The 21,942-nt window shown below is 37.1% G+C and overlaps 1 protein-coding gene across 1 annotated transcript; it reads left to right on the forward strand.

Annotated features, from left to right (window-relative positions):
- The first annotated feature begins 7 nt into the window (after nt 1-7).
- On the forward strand, nt 8-21,429 carry pi4k2b (phosphatidylinositol 4-kinase type 2 beta). The gene is made up of 10 exons (XM_003226122.4): nt 8-369; nt 5,546-5,715; nt 13,251-13,451; nt 13,847-13,978; nt 14,795-14,948; nt 16,141-16,208; nt 16,588-16,687; nt 17,759-17,892; nt 18,301-18,360; nt 18,932-21,429. Exons 1-10 carry the CDS (start codon nt 93-95, stop codon nt 19,103-19,105), a joined length of 1,470 nt encoding a protein of 489 aa, XP_003226170.1. The 5' UTR covers nt 8-92; the 3' UTR covers nt 19,106-21,429.
- Nucleotides 21,430-21,942: the final 513 nt, after the last annotated feature.

Below are 21,942 nucleotides of genomic sequence, written 5' to 3' on the forward strand. Positions count from 1 at the left end.
TGCGCATCTGCGTAACGCGGAAGTGGCGTCGCCTCCCAGGGGCGGCGATGGGGTGCCGCGCGGGAGCCTAGCTGAGAGTGAGGGGCGTGCGCATGCGCGGCTTGGGGCCCCCCATGGCGGTGCCAGGGCCTGCTGTTGCTCAGGAGTCCCCGGCTGAGGAGGAAGAGGACGCCGACGAGGAGCTGCTCCAGCTAGAGACGGAGCCGCCGCGGGTGGAAGTGTCCCACAGGGCCGCTCCGGGGGCCGCCGTCCGGCTCAGCCAGGCCTCCTCGGCGGAGTTGGACGATGAGGGCGAAGGTGGCGAGGAGGAGGAGTCGGAGCCGCTCCTGGGCGCCTCCGTCCGGGGCAGGGAAGGCCTCGGTGCCGCAGGTGAGGGCCTTGTGGGCGGGAGAGGGGTCGGAGAGGGGCGCCAGCCTGCTGGGAGTCGGAGCAATGGGCGCCTACTAGGCCGGGCACACTCTCTCAGCCTCAGGAGGGGAGGCCCAGGCGAGTGTTGTCAAGGCCTCAGGGGCGCAGGCGCTAAAAATGCAAACAAGAGGAGGAAAGGCATTTCAGGGCCCTTCCACACAGCCATATAACCCAGAATATCAGGACACAAAATCCCACTGTATCTGCTTTGAAGTGGAATACAGTAGAGTCTCACTTATCCAAGCCTCGCTTATCCAAGCTTCTGGATTATCCAAGCCATTTTTGTAGTCAATGTTTTCAATATATCATGATATTTTGGTGCTAAATTCGTAAATACAGTAATTACAACATAACATTACTGAGTATTGAACTACTTTTTCTGTCAAATTTGTTGTATAATATGATGTTTTTGTGCTTAATTTGTAAAATCATAACCTAATTTGATGTTTAATAGGCTTTTCCTTAATCCGCCCTTATTATCCAACATATTCGCTTATCCAAGCTTCTGCTGGCCCGTTTAGCTTGGATAAGTGAGATTCTGTATATGGAAGTGTGGACTCAGATAACCCAGTTCAAAGCAGATATTGTGAGTTTTTATTGAGCTATGTGGAAGGGGGCCCAGAGAGCTGAGTTTGACGTCTAAGGCCCCTTCCACACAGCTGTATAAACTCCACATTGAATTGGAATACAGTGTTCCCTCACAACCTCTGAGGATGCCTGCCATAGATGTGGGCGAAACGTCAGGAGAGAATACTTCTGGAACATGGCCACACAGCCCGAAAGACATACAACAACCCTGTTCCCTCACTACTTCGCGGTTCACTTTTCGCGGATTCGCTGTTTCGCGGTGTTTCAATAAACTCTAAAAGAATACTATAAATCATAAAAAATTACAATTTACAGCCTAAGGAAGGAGGAAGGAGAAGCCAAAGGGAGAGAAAAGGAGCCCAAGCGGCAACGGGGGGAGAAGGAGGCAATTTATCAACACACAATTTGTTGATAAAGAGTTAAAATAGTGTATAAGTACTAAAATAATGTATAAATATTAAAATAAATATAGTGTCCCTATTTAGCAGATTTTCACATTGTGGGTGGTCCTGGAACCTAACCCCAGTGATAAGTGAGGGAACACTGTGTGGACTTATATAACCCAGTTCAAAGCAGATATAGTGGGATTTTCTGCCTTGATCTGGGTTATATGGCTGTGTGGAAGGGCCCTGGGTTATCTGAGTCCACACTGCCATATATTCCTTTTCAAAGCAGATAATGTGGGATTTTATTCAACTGTGTGGAAGGGGCCCCGGAGAGCTTGATTTGATGTCCAAGGCCCCTTCCACACAGCTGTATAAAATCCGCATTGAACAGATTATATGACTGTGTGGGTTCAGATAACCCAGTTCAATGCAGATATTGTAGGATTTTATTCAGCTGTGTGGAAGGGGCTCCAGAGAGCTGGGTTTGAGGTCGAAGGTTTCTTCCACACAGCTGTATAATCCACATTGAACTGGATTATATAGCTGTGAGGATAACCAAGTTCAAAGTAGATATTATTCATTATCTGCCTTGATATTCTGCGGTATATGGTTGTGGGCCCTACAACAGCCAGCATGCAGACCAAGACTGGTGGGAGACATAGATAGATAAGCTTTATTTATATTCTGCTCTGTTTCCCCTAGGGGACTCGGAGCAGATTACAAGTACACATATGACAAATATTCAGTGTCTTTATACAATTGACAAAAAAAAATAGTACATAAACAGAGGCAAGTCTTCCCTCTTTTCATCTCTGGCATCCAGCTGTGCTTGATTCGGACATGGGGAGATGCTTTTGTTTCATTTTCCATGCCAAGGAGCCTGTCATCCATGGACGTCTTTCCTGGTTGGATTTTTTTCCAGCATGTTTTTCAGTGCGCCTTTTAACCTACCTGACAATCAGTACCTATTTATCTACTTACATTGCTGTTTTCTAACTGCTAGGTGAGCAGAAGCTTGGCTGATGGCTGGAGCTCACCCCAACCTGGGCTGGAACTGCCAACCTATAACTAGCAGTTTAACCACTATGTTTGTTTGTTTTTAAGAAAAAAAAAGAAATTTTGCCTTTAAGGGATTTGCTACCTCTTTCTGTTACAGATGTAGATTTACGTTGTGAGGGGATCAGGATGCTTTTGAGGCATCGATTCATCACATGTCTATGCCATCCTTGTTCATCTAGGGGCCCTTTCACTCAGACATATAATCCAGAATGCCAAGGCAGAAAAGCCCACAATATTTGCTTTGAACTGGGTTATCTGAGTCCACATTGTCATATATTCCTGTTCAAAGCAGATAATGTTGAATTTTATTTAGCATTGTGGAAGGGACTACATTGCTTAGTGAGGCATCGTGGGTGATATTCTATTCTTGGTCCATCTACCTCAGGCATGAACAAACTTCGGCCCTCCAGATGTTTTGGACTTTAACTCCCACAATTCCTAACTGTTTACATTCTAAGAATCATTGTTAGCATTCATACAGCACTTTAGAATATGGGCAACCCCCAGGTTACAAACATCTGACTTACATACAACTCACAGTTAATAACAGGTCTGAGAAAATGGGCAGTGAGAGAAATCTGCCCCTTGGAAGGAAAATTCACTCCTGGAAGAGTTATGGGAAAAGGGGGTCTCCACCTAAGCTTTATCTCCAATCTTTGTTTCCACAATTTTAAAACAAATCCTATTATTACAAGGACAGAAAGTGAGGTGGAATCTTCTGAACAGCTGCACAGACAGCAAGAAAAAAACCCACAGGAGTGTCAACCCTCCCCTATTCATTCCCCTCCCCTTCATTCATTTATTTATTTGGTTGGTATTACACTTTAAAAAGTACCTGATCTGGCTTACATACAACTTCAGAACAAACCTACAGAACCTATCGTGTTTGTAAGTTGGGACTGCCTGATTCACATGATCTGAAGATAAGTTTTTACCTGTAGAATTGTATGGTTCACACTGAGCAAAGGTGGGAAAGTCATGTCTTTAAATTAATGGTTCTCAACTTGGGGTCCCTAGATATTTTTGGCCTACAACTCCCAGAAATCCTAGCCAGTTTACCAGCTGTTAAAATTTCTGGGAGTTGAAGGCCAAAAACATTTGGGGACCTCAGGTTGAGAACCACTGCTTTAGATAGTATTCTGCATTAAAACTCACAGCAAGTAAAAAATACTGGTAATCTTGGAAATTAATATGAGTTCTGACAGTTTTCTCCATTTTATGTGTGGGATAAATCAGTGCTAGTGTGATGCTGTGGCTGGAGTATTTGAAGAAGGGCCCTTCCACACAGTAATATAATCCAGAATATCAAGGCAGATAATCCACAATATCTGCTTTGAATTGGGGTTTCTGAGTCCACACTGCTATATAATTCAGTTCATTGTGGATTTTATTCAGGTGTGTGGAAGGGGCCAAGGACTGTGGAAACCCCAGTTGAAGTCTCCAGGCAGTGATTCACACTTATGTTGAACCAGTCGTTTCTTCCAGTCTAATTCATTGCACAAAATAAACAAGGAGTCACACCATGCCTTCTGTTATTAGATGTGTGAAGTGAATTCTGGGGAACACATACAAATGATGAAGTAGACAGAACTCTGAAAGCTTGTAGGAAATCTGGGATATATAAATAATAAATATTCTAAATAAAGCAGAAATTTGCAGCTTCTCTGAAACACTGGTATCACAGTACATTTTGCCATGCCATTCTGTATGGGTAGACCAAGTTTCAGTAATGAAAGGTGGGAGCTGTGGTGGCGCAATGAGTTAAACCCTTGTGCCAGCTGAACTGCTGACCTGAAGGTTGATAGTTTGAATCTGTGAGATGGGGTGAGCGGCCATCTGTCAGCCCCAGCTTCCCATGCAGGAACATGAGAGAAGCCTTTCACAGGATGGTAACACATCTGGGCGTTCCCTGAGCAACGTTTTGTAGATGGCCGATTCTCTCACACCAGAAGCGACTTGAGTATGTTCTCAAGTTGCTTTATTTTTAAAAAGTAACAAAAGTTCATATATATATTGGTAATGGAGAGGCTATGGATAAAATTAACCTGACAGTGGCCACTAAATGACTTCAGGGAAGAGATGTGAGTTAGAGATTTACTGATTCACAGTTTAGCCATTTGGTCATTACATTTACTTGAACTGCCTTCTGTGTTTCAGTGGCCAGCTAGAAACTTCTACCCCCACACTAGCATTCATGAAGGGAATAATAACTTTTTATTGTTTGTTATTGCCTGGCAAACAGGTGTATTGTTTCTGTCTGGGAGTTATGATCAACTGCTTTTAATACTTGAGAACAGCATGAATGTTTGGAATAGTTTTCTTAAACCTAGTTAGTCTTGTCTCCATCTCAGTTGTAACCTATCTGCCTGTCTGTCTTTTCAGTTCCTACCTTGTTGTCTGGTTCTATTTCCAATAGACTCAGAGTAGTTCCCTTTAACCAGTTCACCAACTCTGTTCAAGTGCCTGTCTTTTGCAACATTTTGTATTTGTCAAAGGAAGACAAAGTCAAGATGAAATTATAACTACAATCTTATGTAGACAATCTAAGTCAAACAAGTCCCCTGTGAATTCTTTGAGGCTATTTCAGAGGAAATGTGTGTTGGATCAGGTTTCACAAGAGGTTATTTTCGATGTATGAAATGCAGCAAAAGGGGAGGGGATAGAAACGAAGCACTAAAGGAGTAAATAGGTGCAGGAGAATTTGTAGTAAATAGGTGCAGGAAAATGTACATAGAGCAATAAATAGAAGTAAGTATATTCTATATTTGGACTGTTTGAATTCTGAAGTATTGCCAAAATGTAAGGTAAAAAAGAGGACAGAGTAAAATGGTCATTAATTTTAGCTGTATATTGCAGTTTTTCTTTATAAATTCTAAAGTATCTCATGTTGAGCATTTTAAAATGTTATATTAAATATTTATTATTTTAGTTATTTCAGGAACTACTATTCCATATTCTTTTTCTGGCATAAAGGAAGGGACTGTCATATTGTTTATAATCTCATAACCATAATAATTTTAAATATTTCATATATATAGTTAGTACTTTATGTATTTAAAATGATTTAATTAACCAACACTACTAATTTGAAATGATTTATCTAGCACATACAGGAATTATTGGATGTACTGCAGAGATGAATTGTTTCTTGGATGATGATCCTGAATTTGGTGAAATCATGCAGCGAGTGGAACAAGCCATAGAATGTGGGGTTTTCCCAGAAAGAATCTCCCAGGGGTCCAGTGGGAGCTACTTTGTCAAAGATTCTAAGCGAGTAAGTGTGTTATTAATGAGAATTTTTCAATACTTTGTTGTTAATAACAGTTTACTTTTGCGGAAGTTTTGTTATGGCCATAGCTAAATATGCATAGTCATTCTGAAGCTTGTTTAATTAATGTCACAATATTGTTTGTGCATAGGTAATGAATAACCAGAGAAAGCTCATGTTATACTAATAGTAAAGGGTCAAAAATCTCTTGTGAGCTTGGGAGTTCACTTCTTATAACATATGAAATACAGCATTATTTTGTATATCTGGGGCAGGCAGCTGTGCTGGGGGCTTGGGTCACTATTAGGAGCACTCCTGTACTTCCACTAGGCTCAATTCCCCCCTGGCCGCCCCCCCCCCCCCAAAGTGCAAAACCAATTTTCATTTTTGAGTGAAATTTGTTAGGCTGTTTTTCATCATTTGAGGTAAGAAGGCAAAAGTATTATATGTTACAGTGGTTTTGAGATTAAGCACCTCATTTGGGGTTTTTAAAAGCCTGGAAAAAATTACTGCAGGTGCAGTCTTGAAACTCCTGGGTTGCCCAAAGGCCCTAAAAACAGAGGGTAGGCTTAATGCAGTCTTTCTCCATTCTTGGTATACTTATTTATTATTTATTTATTTAATACATTTATATCCCGCCCTTCTCACCCTGAAGGGGACTCAGAGCGGCTTACAAATTAAATTTACATACAATATCATATTATTAGCATAGCACAATACTGGCAATAAATTACCATATTGTACTATATCTATATATTGTAATATTATTAATAATATTACATGTAATATATAATTTATCATTAATATTATTATATTGTATTATTAGTATTATATTGTATTATAAAATAATATTATTAATATTATGTGCATATACAATATATTATAATACTTCAATGGATATACATAATATGTCTTTCAAGAATCTATATTTAAGTGCATAAATGCTCTGGTTACTTAGCATTTGACCCGGAGACAAAAATATTGTTTGCTTTGAAACACTGCTGAAAATTTTCCATAATTAATGTTTATTGATTTATTTTATTAGGAAAAGTGGTTGAAGGCATGGTATATACTAGGCATATACCATGCCTGGTATATACTCATGTATTGACCTCATATCTATGTTTAAGGCAGGTTTGGGGACCCCAATTATGGATTTTAATATGACAAAGTTATTTGAAAGCACCAATGCTGACTCAATGAGGTAATTACCCTTGGCCGCTGCCACCTCAATTTTCTCACCCTAGCATTCAAAAAAGGGCAGAAGTGGTGCCATGGAGGAGGGAGTAGCGAGTGGTAGTGTTTATTTAAGGTTCTCCCTGGATAGACTAAGGTCTTGCCTTTTGACATTATATTCAGAGATGGTTCCTTTTATATATATACTAGCTGTGTTGCTGTGGCGTAGTCTGGTGGTATTGAAAATAAAGTAATAAGAAGCAGCCTGGGTTTGTAGTTGCAAGGCTCTTCAACGACCTTGAAGCTGCCCAACAAAGGATTTCTCTAGGTAGGAATCATCGAAGCTTTGTAGCTGCAAGGCTATTCAATGGTATTCTAGCTGGCCAAGTAAGGATTCCCCTGGGCAGGAAGCAGCCAGGCTTTGAAGATGCAAGGCTATTCAATGGTATTCAAGCTGACCAACAAATTGTGGGAGTTGGAGTTCAAAACACCTGGAGGGCCCAAGTTTTCCCAGGCCTGATGTAGAGGCACACAAGGAGGGTGTTTCTGAAGTGTTTGTGCTTCCCTCAGAGGGGGACAACACTTAGAGCAGCCTATCTCCCTCCCAAGATAGTGGTAGCTCTTCCTCCTCTTCCTCCTCCTCTGTGGGGCGGGATGATGGCACCTCCGCTCCCTCTCAGTGTGGAGCAACGGGACTTCCAGCAGCAGCAGCCAACAGAGCAAGAGGAGAGTAAGGGGAGCCAAGCAGGAGGGCGCCCCTCAGCTTCTCCATAAGCAGCCTCTCGACATCGCCTTGTGTGGGGGAGAGGGAGATGAGGGAGCCCTTCGTTGGCCGAGGATGGGAGAAACTTTCCTTCCCGCTCCCTGGGGAACCCACGGTGATGTTGCGATGTGTTCTCTGTGTTCTCGTAGCTCGAGCTAACTCCATGGCTAACTGGCTGATCTGCACATACGCTGCTACGTCACCTTGCTTTTTGGGAGATTTCAGTCTGTTCCTTTTTTGTTTTTTTAGTGAAGGTCATACATTGGATTAATAGGTGTGTTGTGACCAAATTTGGTATCATTTCCTCCAGTGGTTTTTTGTTTATTTGGTCCTAAAACACAGAGTACATTTTTGTAGATATAGATAAGAGTTAAGGTTCAGATCTTTCATTGAGCCAGATTGTTTTTTAACAAGCATTTCTAGACTTACATGAGTATATAGGTTTTTTCTTTCTTGTAATTGCATCATCTTCTAGCTTCTATTTATGTATGCTTTAAGTTTCAAACAAGCTGATTTTAAAATGAATGGGTTTTATTACAGCATACCATTTCAAACCAGTTCTGCTACCTTCTCTTTACATGGTATTGTAATATGGAGTCATTTGCTTCTTTCTCAATTTTTTGCTTCACATGTAATATTGAAATGATATATCTAAAATATACCATCAGTAATCTCTAGATATAGTCTGTTCCTCAGTACACTTATTTGGTCCTTTAGGAAGACAAGCTGAAGCATGTACTTACAGATTTAATAAGTGCGTAGGCTTAGTGTCTTGCTGATGGAAATACAGGAAATACAGATGATTTGCTTGGAGATGTACCTGAGGAATATTTTGAATTTTAAACAGCAAATTAGCACAGATACATGCTAGTAAATTTACTTCTGGTTGGATATACCTGTGTTTGATTTGAAGCAGTTGAAGAGTCAATCCCGCATAGAAATATATATACAACTCTTTGCTTAGGAGCCAGTGTTTCAGCTTCTCACGTGAAATGGTGTATTTCAGTTGCTTGCCTAACTAAACTATTTATTTTTATTCAGTAAATAATTTCTATTTATTCTTCATTGTTTTTGTTATGGCTTTAAGAAAGTGCCTTTGCTTTGAATGTAGGCATATTGTTTGTGTGAATACAGTAGAGTCTCACTTATCCAACATTCTGGATTATCCAACCCATTTTTGTAGTCAATGATTTCAAAACATCATGATATTTTGGTGCTAAATTCGTAAATACAGTAATTACTACATAGCATTGCTGCATATTGAACTACTTTTTCTGTCAAATCTGTTGTATAACATGATGTTTTGGTGCTTAATTTGTAAAATCATAACCTAATTTGATGTTTAATAGGATTTTCCTCACTTATCTTCCATTTTCCAAAAATCTTCCATTTTTATTGTTAATTGGACCAATGTTCTTTTCTTTTTTAAATGTAACTTTTATTCAACAAAAAGCAGATCAACAAGCCTACAGACAACCTAATATAAAAAACACTAGACAAAATACAGAATCACACCCACCCACAAAAACAAAACCATTCAAATACCTTTTCTTAATATAAAAAGCAACAGCAATATTATCCACAACAATAACTACGACTATCTCAGCCCCCTACCACTAAACATATAATACGCACACAATAGTGCCTACTCTATTTGCCTCACACTCGCTGCCTGATGGTTTTAACTTCTTTGCTTTTTTATACCCATAATATATCACTAATGTCACTCTTCCACTATTAGCACTCTTCTAATTCAAAAAATCAGAAAAGGTTGTCTCTGTCTCAGATGTAAAAAGGTAATAAATAAATGATCACTTATTTATTACCCATGTTCTTTTCTAAAACATTTCATCATACATAATAGTAACATAATGACTGAGAGCCAGCTGGTGTAGCGGTTAAGCATCAGAACATGGCACTGGAGACCAGAATTAAAATCCCAATTTGGCCATGGAAATCTATTGAGTAACCTTAGATAAGTAACACTTTCTCACTCTTAGAGAGAGCCTAAGGACCTTATCACATTGGGATATAATCTGTTTATATCAGTATGCATTCCATATTTTTTTAGGAGTGGGTGCATACTCTCCTCATCACCGCTGGTTATTGCCATTCTTATGATTTGAAAGAACTGCACTTTGACACATCACATCACGGAAGACTGACTCCTCCAAACCATTCAAAACACCCCTTAAATCACTCTAGGTGACCTTTAAAAAGTGTAGTTGCTGATGGGATGCCTACAGATTTCCCTGTCACATATAAAAACCGTTTCAATAACGGAAGAATTTGTAGCATTTCAAAAAACACGATTAGAATTCCATCTGCAAGTAATCAGTTTCTATGACGCTTTGCAGATGGATTCTGATGGAATAATAGCAGGATGGAGCAAACCTCATGTGATGGGACCAATTCGAAAACATTCTCAAGCAGTCTCAGAAATGGAGCATTTCATAATGTGATAAGGTCCCATGGCAAACCACCAGCCCCACCTCGAAATAAATGTTGTCAAGAAAACTTTGCAATAGGTTTGCTTTAGGATTATCATAAGTCGGAACTGACTTGGAAGACACACAAAAGCAATCATTATATGCAATACTTATAAATAGGGCAGCTTCAAACCTGTAATTAACTATTTTTTCAGGTGTGACTCTAGAGAGAAGGAACCTGTGAAATATCCCAAGAACAGGCTTGTCCGGAGGACTAGGCTAATATTTCCTAATAATTTCCTAATCCTTTGTCATGGTGATGAATTTACCTAAATTCTCTTGACTGACTTCTGTAAATTCGCCACGCTATTCCCCCTGCTTTCATTATGTAATTTAATCCCATTTTTCCAAATGTATTTAATCAAGTTTTACTGTGTTTTAATTTATTGTAGTTAACTATTATAGGAGTTTTAACATAGTAATTAGTGTCTACTTGTCTGTGTATTTTTGTTTTTGTCTTTTATTGTTGATATAGTTAGTGGACTAATCAATAAATAGATCTATCTATCCTAATCATTTTTTAGTTTGGGTTTCTGACTCTGCTAATCTATATCAGCTATAGTGCTTTCATTTTTTGCTGTGTGGGGTTTCTTTTTCGAAGTTGTGGTAGTAGGAGTTCTTTAATACTTTTGTATTTTTCTGTTATGCTTGTTTATTAGTACTTGCAAATAGCACTATGGTTTGTTTGGTTTTTTGTGAGTTGCTTTGACCTAAGTATATTGAGAAAACCAGGCTGTGTTATTTAAACATTTTGCTATACCATACCAGACTTTGCTAAAACATGTTCCATATTTTAAACTTTACAAGAACCCATGCTGGAGCAAAGGGAAACAAAGAGTGGTGGGTTGGATAAATCAGAAAATACCATGCACATTATATGTAATTTCAGCTATCATAGCTGAAACAGTAAGAGACAATAACTATATATATTCGAAGCTGGAAGCTAATTTCCATGAGAAACAACTTAGTTTCTGATATAGCCCTATTAATTATATATATAGTGTATGTTGATGTTGCATGGAGTGACTCAGCTCTTTTTATACATTTTAAATTGGCATTCTGCAGTCTTGTTTACAATCAGATCTCTCAAGCAGAATGAGAACTTTGCTTAATGACTTGTAAAAGCCTAGGAGAACCATGCCGCTTTCTAGAACCAGGAAGGCAAAAAGAATTGTAGCCCCCTAGAGACTAGCTGACTTGCTGTGACATGAGTTTTTAGTGTGTCCTTGTTAAACACAAACTATGCCATAACATTTTCATTTCTACTGTGATACATTGAAGTAACTCCAGACTGTATGCATTCCCCAGATTATAGACAAAGTAGATTCTGTTGGTTTATTCTTAAATTAATTTTATATAAGTTGGGACAGGTAATCTTTTGAGTGTAAATCAGCCATATACATACATCTATAGGTTTTGGATACCATAGGAAAGAGTTAACATCCGTATGAGGTTTGTTTTGCTGTTTATGCCCCAGTCAGAAGATTTCACCTCACTTTCTGTCCCTGTGATAATTGGATTTTGAAAAAAAAAATGGATTGTGGAAATACAGCCTGGTGATATAGCTATCTTTTTCCCATGGTAATTCTTACAGGAGTGAATTTACGTTCCTAGGGGTAGATTTCTCTCACTTCCTGTTGTATCAGCCCCGTTTGGTTCCTAGGAGTCAGATGTAAGTCTGATGTAACTCGGGGACTGCCTGTACTGTATTAAGTGTAAGCAGATGTACAGTATATTGCTGCTGATACTTTTAAAGTATAATCACAAAGATAATGAAAAAAGAAGAAAAAGGAAATATGAGGGAATATGTAAGTTAAGAACATGGGTTAGGAATAATGCACATTAATATAAGCTGACCAGAAAGACATAGCTAAATCAGCAAGACCTTGCAACCATTCTGTGATGATGGCAAATATTTATCTTCCCGAACTTGGAGTAGAAGTCTTTCATTTTAGTGGTAGTTTGCGGAAGGTAGACTCGAAAAGTAATTCCTACTTGAACTAAGATACACATGGATAATGTATTTCCTAGTAAGCTGTAATTACATTACTTGGAGGTCTGACCTTGTATATTATTATACAAGAAGTCATTATGTCTTCTGCTCCTGGGTATTTTACTATCACTGCTCGTTATTTTGGTCTTCTAATATATCAAATAACATGCTATATACAGGTCATAATTAGTATTAATCAAATCAGTATCACACCCAGGAGTACTGTCTTGGTAGGAGTTCAAACCTATCGTTAAGCTGCTTTTTAAAATGTTCAGATTAATAAATTGTATAAAGTAGAGAAAAATGCAATGGAAAGTATCTTAATACAGCTGTAAAATGCTCTCAGATCTTCTATACTTTGGAGCAGTGTTGAACAAGAAAAAAAATGCTTTTACTATCTGATACAGACCAGTAGTGTTAACTCTCCTACTGCAGTCTGAAATACTGATTACAGTCACCTTGTAAAACATTTTGATGGGGTAGTAGAGATTTATGATGGCACCTCTCTAAGAGAGTCTTTGAGAACTATCACTTGATCTATTTTCACTGGTGAAATTCTATAGCATAGGTACTTGTCTTTGCTGCCCTACACTCTATGCTTTCCAGACACAGAGAGATAATAGAATATGTAGATATACAGATAAATCTATCTCACCAAGTGGCCATGGGTTGAATCCAGTAATGTTTATCTGCCTCTTGGAACCAGTAGAATGGCAGCGTTGGAAGCAAGTAGAAATCCTTTTTACATATATCAAAGTGATTATGCTTTCATTTCCTGGTTTGCTGCCTTTCTGTTAATTTTCTTTCATACTGTAACTCTACTTGAGAAGCTGGAAAGATTCAACAGAAGGCAGTCAAACACCCTAATTACATTGTCAACTTATTTGACAAAGTCACCACACACAATACATAATGACACTCCTGTGTTACACAGTACAAGTAGAATTTATAATAGCAAATATTGTAAGATAGCTGAGACCTCCAGCCGAAATGAGACAACATTCTATTTTGAAAAGGGAAATTGGATTAATTGTTGAAGGAGACAGTTTCCTATCAGTGATGAAATGCCTAAGGGAATAAATTCATCTGGTTTGCTCATTCTTTTCTTTTCCCTCCTTAGAACACTATTGGAGTGTTTAAACCAAAATCTGAAGAGCCTTATGGTCACCTGAATCCAAAATGGACCAAATATTTTCACAAAATCTGTTGTCCTTGCTGTTTTGGTAGAGGTTGCCTTGTTCCTAATCAGGGATACCTCTCTGAAGCAGGTGCCTGCCTTGTGGATAGTAAACTGGGATTAGGAGTGGTACCTAAAACAAAGGTAAGAACAAGTTGCAGTGGAAATCAGCCCAACAGAAATAATATGTAATGATCTGTTTTACATTTTTGTTTTTATAATTCCGCAGAGAACAAGTTACAAACTATTTGTGATTTATCATGCCTGCTGTTTTGGTTCTATTGTGTTTTTGTAAGAGCTTCCTTGTAAATTAACCTTTTCAGTTTGATCTCTCTGTCCGTCCGTCCCCTCCCAAGTTGATTTATTTGTTCACTGTTTGGACTAGGGAAAATATTATCGTTTCAAAGATTGATATAAATTGGTATTGCATCCCAACATTCAACCTACTGTATTTCTCAGGTTGGTAAAATGTCAATAATAACAAAAATCATTCTTAAATATCAATAAAAGAATTGAAAATACAACTTGTTTGTTTTAAGGTTGTCTGGATTGTTAGCGAGACCTTCAACTACAGTGCAATAGATCGTGCAAAATCAAGAGGCAAAAAATACGCTTTAGAAAAGGTGCCAAAGGTTGGCAAAAAATTTCATCGCATAGGACTACCTCCTAAGGTAAGCCTTTCAAATAGATTTTACAATATTTAATTTCAATGGTATTTAGAATCCTAAATCTAATTCAACTAAAGAAAACTGGACAGAAAAACTATTCTGTTTTACTGTCGAGGATCCTATACTGGTTCCCCATGGTTTGTTTTCTCAAAAAATTCATCACACATTACTTTTTTGAAACTTTGAATCACTGTGATACAGCTTTAGGAATACAGGCAGTTCCTGTATTACAAACATCTGACTTACAAATTACTCATAGTTAAGAACAGGGATGAGACAACAGGTAGTGAAATAAATCTGCCCCTAGGAAGCAAAATTAACTCCTGAAAGAGTCATAATGGGGGAAAGAGGTCTCAACTGAAGCCCACTGAAGTCCGCCCCCAATAAATTAAATAAACAAACAGATAAATAATGCAAATTATGAGTGATTAATTTGCACACTTTGCACATTTTTCTACATCTGGACAATCAAAATTTAGTTCCAGTTGTTTTGAACACAAAATATAGACTATCGGTCCAGCGAAGCAACTTCAATAATTGTACAACTGCTTCACTTTTTAATAATAACCAAGATCTCTAGATTAGCATGGCCCAGCTATTTGAACTTCAGTTCAAGAGCCAAGAGCTGTTATTTCACTTTGGATTTCTTTCATGGCACCAAATCAATTTCTGGTCTAAATGTCTGCTACCAATTTTGTTTTTAAATCTGTTTTGGAGTTCATTACAAGTTGGTTCAGTCTACAAAAATATTGAAACAGTAGGTACTTTTAAACTCAATGTTGGTTCTTTCCTAAATGTAGGATTTATTTTAAATTATAGGTTGGCTCCTTTCAGCTGTTTGTTGAAGGCTATAAAGAGGCTGACTATTGGCTCAGGAAATTTGAAACAGACCCTTTACCTGAGAATACAAGGAAACAGTTTCAGTCACAGTTTGAAAAATTGGTTGTGCTTGATTATGTCATCAGGAACACTGGTATTTAGTCATTTCTGTTACTTTGGCAAGAGAATGGGATTCTTATATTGTATCTTTCAAATTTAGAGATAAAAGTATATCTGTTCTACAATCCATTTGAAATATTGAGATTTTCAAAATGTATGGATATAAATTAGCAGTTGCTGTGAATGCTAAATTTGTTATTTGGGAGAATGGCCCTACCATATTAGTTTTCTTCAAAAGTTGTGATTGGTCAGTGTTTTCATTTTAGTAGATTAGAGAACATTTGTCTTTGTTACTGAGCTGTATGTATAGGAGTAGAAATATCTATTCCAGGAATGAGACCTCTAAAGGTTTTTGTACTACAAATCCGATAACTCATTACTGGCTATGCTGGCTGAGGCTGCTGAGAATTGTCAGATATTTTCCAAAATTTTAATTATTTAGTTAAAATACGCTGTTTCGATTTTTGTAAGGCCATTAATTCAGTTCCATTAAATTATGTAGATAAGTACACTGTAAAATAATTAAAAACTTAATTTAAGCATACAAAAGAAATTGTAAGGAAGACGTGCAAACTAAACATTGAGCACATGGCTTTGAATACCTTTTTGTCATATGATTAAAATTGATCAAAATCCTGCCAAAATAAAAAAAAACCTTAAGAAGTTGGTGGAAAGAGAGCAGAGAGGGAACTAAATGGACTTCCCATGGGAGATCGTGCCTCAGTCTGAGAGCAGACACTTAGGCTGGATCTACATTGCCATATAATCTAGATTATCAAAGTAGATAATTCAGATCATCTGCTTTAAAATTGATTATATGAGTCTACACTGCGATATAATCTAGTTCAAAGCAGATAATCTGGATTTTATATGGTAGTGTAGAAGGGACCTGAAAAGGCTCTTTCCTTAATTCTCACCAACTACATCTATGAAGATGGAAGATCTGAGGAAAAGCCATCCTCTGAAGATCTTTGAATTTAGGCCACCTTTCATAGGGAGAAACAGCCTTTTAACTAATTTGCACACAAGACTGTAAGACTTTAAAACACATGTCAATGCTCTCATGAATACTTCTTAGTGGAAAAAAGTTAAAGGTAGTAGTTCTGTTGTTTGTATAATTGGGCCAGTACTTTGGTAAAACACCTCTAAATTATTCATTTCAAAAATATGCTTCTTATTATAAACACATACATTTCACTAACTGCTTCTTCCTACTTTCTTTGAAGACCGTGGAAATGACAACTGGTTAGTCAGATATGAAAAAGAAAATGATGGAATAGACCTTTCTGATAAGGTAAGACAAAAAGATGTTTGTAGTTACACAGTATAGGATAAATGAAATAGTTGGTCTATTCTTGAGCTTTGTCTAGAAATCTGGACTGTGGCATGAGATTCTTTATTTTCTCATCTTGTTTTCTTGCAGACCAGGATTTAACTTGAGTGAAGAATTTACGTTCAGCAGTTTAAGGGAATTGACTGTTTCCATGTGATATAATAATATATATGATAATAACATGATTGTTTTGCTCATTTAATATTTTTTCGGAGCTTGATTATTATCATTTTGATGCAATGATTAAAATGCATGCAATCCCAAGATACAGAAAAATGAGAAGAATATATGCCTTATGCACCTAAATTCTAATTTTCTGTATAAATTCTTCTTCTGATAGGATATCCAGTGGATAAATGATAAAGAATCTATTATCAAAATTGCAGCGATTGATAATGGTCTAGCTTTTCCTTTCAAACATCCTGATGAATGGAGAGCATGTAAGTTTTTTTATGTTGATCACGGTTATTATTAATTAATCACTTAAGTGAATGTAACATCAGTGGTCTTACATATCCATTAATTTCTCTTAACTGAAGAAATAAAGTTTCTTGTTTTATCAACTGGGCAAAGACTCAGATAATGCTTTTTCCCCTAGGACCTCAATGACCTGTTCTCTGACTTGTCTATAATTTATTTATTTACAGTTTTTATATTCCTCCCTTCTCACCCTGAAGGGGACTTGGGGTGGATCATAGATCACATATATGGCAAATATTCAATGCCATTATATACAGACAGGACAGATAGAGGTATACAGTCATTTCTCATCTTTGACGTCCTGGAAGTTGTGCTCGATTCCGGCCACCGGGGGGAGGGAGTGCTGTTGCTCCATCTTCCATGTTGAAGAGCCCTGTTCACAGACTTCTTCCTTTTTTTACCATTGCCATTATTCTGATATTTCCTTACGATGCCTTTAAAATACCTCCCCATTTAAGTGGTACCTATTTATCGTCTCACAGCTGTTTTCGATCTGTTGGTGGGTGGGCAGTGAGCTGAGCTGAAGGTCGGGCACTCACCCCCGACCCGGGCTTTGAACTACCAAACTTTCAATTGGAAAGATTTATTGCAGCTGGTAGTTAACCTGCTGTGCTAAGCCCGGATACAGGATAATGCATGGAGGATTCCTGCACTTCCCTTTTTTGGAAATTCCTTTCAAATGTGTTGAATTAATTTCCCCTCTTGAGTTTGAATTAACAGATAAAACTAAGGTTTTGGGGAAAATGTAAAGAAAGAATGCTTGTATTTGCAGTTAATTTCTAGTTTCTTGTTTTAGTATGTGGGTCATTTCCAATGACTGATTGACAAAACTTCAACATAGCAATAAACACAAAGTATAATTCTTCCATTTATAAAGTATGAAATCTTTTGCCATGACAACAGGGAACTTCAGTTTTTAACTAGAGAGTATAAACAATTTGCATTTCTTGGCATCAGTGAATTGAGCAATCCATTTGAAAGTATTCAACTCAATATAATTGAGAAATGCCTCTTTCACTTTTTCTTCCTAGATCCATTTCACTGGGCTTGGCTTCCACAAGCAAAAGTCCCTTTTTCTCAAGAGACGATAGACTTGATACTTCCTCGTATTTCTGACATGAACTTTGTACAGGATCTTTGTGAAGATCTTTATGAACTCTTTAAGGTAACTTCAAAAATTGGGCAGAATTAGTTAAAGGAGATTATTTCTAATATTTGAAGCTAAGAATGGTCAGCTCTGATTAGTATTTGGAAAGGAAACCACCACTGAATGTATGCTGTATGCAAAATTACCTCTGAGTATTTGTTGCCCAAGAAACCTCTATGAAATTCATAAGGTTGCCATGAGTTGATAGGTGATTTGAAAGCACATATGCACATAGTATTTATCACATGGCAGAAAACCAAAATGCTTGTCTTAATTAGTTATATCAGCAAAGAAATAAGATTAATTGGACCTTTCAAATACACGTTTTAAAATTATTTAATACAACATGCTTACAGTCTTTCATTTATGGTGAAAATGTAGATGGCTTTGATATTAACTATGAAACATCGTTTGTTTCCTTTAAAGACTGATAAAGGATTTGACAAAGCTACGTTTGAAAATCAAATGTCTGTGATGAGAGGACAGGTAAGCATGATGTCTATCAGTAACTTTTAAAATATTGCCATTTTGAGACCCCTTTGGGGTGATAAAGCAGGGTATAAATATAATAATAATAATATATTGAGTTTTTTAAACTACCGAGAGCTACTATTCAGCAGCTGTTCCAGACTAAATCCTATGCAATCCTATGCAAATATTTCTCGGAATACAAGATTTTACTGTACATTGCATCACATCTTAGCAGTTTTGCCAGGAGCTAATGCACCAAATAACCAATAATATTTCTCCTGACATGAAACTAAATGTTCCTACATGTCTCAAAGACTCATAAGTTCTCTAACAAGTTACTGGACCTTCAAAATAAGAGTATTGAGTGTGTTGATCACCTCATAGTTTATCTAGCATCCTCTTAACTTCAAGCAAATTTAGTTCTGGATTTTCTTGGTTCCAAGGACTGCTGTAATTTCCAGTGCATAGTTTGTTGCTTGTTCTTTGGGTTATTATGTAAGGCTATAAGTGGAAGCCCATCATGTCCATCCTGAACCGGACACTAAACTTGCTAACTTCTTAATATCATATGTTTTAATCTGTTTAGATACTTAACCTTACTCAAGCACTGAAAGATGGGAAAAGTCCTCTTCAGCTTGTTCAGATGCCTCGTGTGATTGTGGAGAGAAGTCAAGGTGGAAGTCAAGGACGAATTGTTCACCTGAGCAATGCATTTACACAGACTTTTCATAGCCGAAAGCCTTTTTTTTCCTACTGGTAGAAACAAGTAAATATCTTCATTTTAGCAAGACTTTTTTTGACTGCGTAAAAGTTTCAGAATAATAAGAGTTCTGCTGAATACAGAGTGCTGGACTGCCAAAACCGTGGAACATAAGTTTTGTATTTTTGAATGTAATAAGTTTACAATTTGTTTGAAATTGTGAAAATTTACATCAGGGAAATGAGGAGCTTGTCCTATACTGTATTTTTTATAAACAGTTCAATGTTTTCCTTATTTAATATTAAAAGGGGAAAAAAATAAAGTTTACAATACCAAAGACTACTTTCGATTAAATTGTAGGAATGAACCGTTCTGTTGCATATAAATATCAGAAATCAAAATCCAATTTCATTTGCTTGAAATTAAGCATGTTTTCATTCCTCTGTTGGAAAGTTACTTTACATTTCATCTTAAGTTACCAAATTGCTACATGAGTTTTTATCGATTTATGTACTCAAGCATCATAAAATTGTTTCTTGATCAGCTGATTGGTACCTGGGATCAGTAATATTATATAAGTATGTGAAAAACTAAGGGCAGGTAGATTTATTCAATTAAGGATCACTTTTGCACTGTATAATTGAAAAAAAAAACTGGTTTATTGCATGAAATGCGTGTACCAGTATATGCTGTTTTGTGTTGCAAGTGGAAGAGACCAAGCAGATGTTTCCATTATTTTTCTCTGTAAATGTAAGGCTTGTCTCTCTCCACATGAACTGAGTTATTGACAAAATTAATCAAAACTTCTAACTTGTCTGGAGAAGCAGGCCAACCTTCCTGGCTCTTTTGTCACAATAGACCAGGATGGCATATTCACAGTTCATTTAGTTGTTCTACCTCCTTGCAAAAGAAGCCAAGCAGGGGCAATCAAGCATTATCACATTTTGGATTAAGCCAGAATTGTGATTTTTTCTTAGCACATAAATGGGGCCAGTGCCATAAACCCAGAAGAAACAATTATTTCATAATTTGCAGCACTTACCTCTTCAGTGGATGTGCACATGACATGTTCTGTTTTGTAGTTAGTTGCAATCTGTTACTCACCTTTCCCCTACCTGTGCATAACGTATAATGTGCCATTCATGCTTCATATGTACATTATCTGTGCAGACAGCATTTCTGCTAACAAATGGATTTTTTGAGTGCATCCAATGAGTCTCTAAATCTATACGGGTCCTGGGTTCTTCTGTGGCACTCGCTGTTATATTTGAACATCTTCATGCATCTTTCCATCTGTAAGGTACCTGCTTTACTATTACCATTTTGAGTTGTTGCTTTCCTTTGGGTGAAAAATCCAATTATTGTAGGCACATTGAGTCAATGTTGTTTATGTAAGCTTTGACATACCAATGAGAATTTGATTCAGTGGATCTATATTAGTGGGGAGTAGCCATTGGATTTTAGGTCTTTGTGTTTTAGGAAAGTGGATAAGTGCATGTTAAATTCCTCTGTTTCTTACTGTGTCTTAAAGTACCTCCAAAGATTCTTTTGTTTGTTGCAGACCAAGTTCAGGATTAGAGTAACACTAGTGAGAATGCTTACACAGCTTGACTCTGGTGATGGTTGTATGCATTTATATAGATATGCTTTAGTCTTGATACTTCTGGTTCATTTTTAGGTTGATGTATTGAGAAAATGAATTACCATATATATATATATATTTTCTTAAAGTAAATCAATATTAATGCTGCAGTTCCACCATAATATATATTGAAAGACCATTAATGCTAGTTAAATTGATAATGTGACACCAAAGTAGATAACTTCTATTGCTAACACATTGGTTTTCTCTCTACTGTCTCCTGGATTTAAGTACCGTACCACCTAAAATCTGCAAAGGATTCACCTTGTACATTCCTATCCATTTGTTGTCACTCCTCAGCTGGTTCAATCTATTTTATTGGCCTTAATGTATGTAAATATCAATGCCAAGGGTAATTTGGGATACAGAAATGAGTAATACGTGCTCTAAACTCAGTGTTGAAAATCTCAAATAATATCTGTAGCAAAAATTGCTTCTATGAGAGTTGTGTTTCATTACTTCTAGTGATGCTGTATCTTAAGCTGCTGAGCAATACTCTTGAGCTCTCCAAATGGGTCTATTTTTAATGATTTGTAAAGTGGTAGTAAAACAATGTAGCATAGTTGGAACAATTGACTTGATATACTAAGCCTTAAAATGTAAAAGTTATTGTGGGTTCAAATGACAAGACATGTTCATGAATTTACTGTGGCTTCAAATTTTATCAACTCAAATTTTTAAAGAATGTGCAAGACTACCTTACTTTACTCTTAAAATAATAAAGATCATGGTCTGAAGTACACCTCTCTTTTCCATGAGTGTCATTGGTTGCCTTTTATTTGATTGACATCAAAGTTTTTCACATATTAGGTTAGCATTCATGAATATTAAAAAGAAGGGAGAATTTTAAAGGAAAATTCTCTTGTATATCAAAGATCTAAAGTTATAAGCTTTATGGCTGAATATGGATTCAACTTTTGGTGGGTTTTTCCAGGACCTTTTGTGTATCTTATACATAGGCTACTTTCATTACTAATAGCTGATATCAAAGGGAATAGTGTGTATATGTTTGGTATTGGCAAACAACTTGTGGCCCATCCCAAGAGTGAGAAACAATAATGTGCAGTTTTATCCGGAGATACAAAGTTAAATTATATATTAAAGGAAATGTAATTTGGGATGTGAAGTCTCGGGCATGGCTCAAACCGATCTGCTCGAGTTCAAAGAGTATGTGAAGAATACTAGCCCTCGGTTCAGTTTCCATTTCTGCTTCTACCCCTTGGGAACTTCCAATATCATGGGTCTCCTCTAGGGC

Source organism: Anolis carolinensis, chromosome 5 (assembly GCF_035594765.1).
Source record: "Anolis carolinensis isolate JA03-04 chromosome 5, rAnoCar3.1.pri, whole genome shotgun sequence".
Classification (NCBI taxonomy): Eukaryota; Metazoa; Chordata; class Lepidosauria; order Squamata; family Dactyloidae; genus Anolis; species Anolis carolinensis.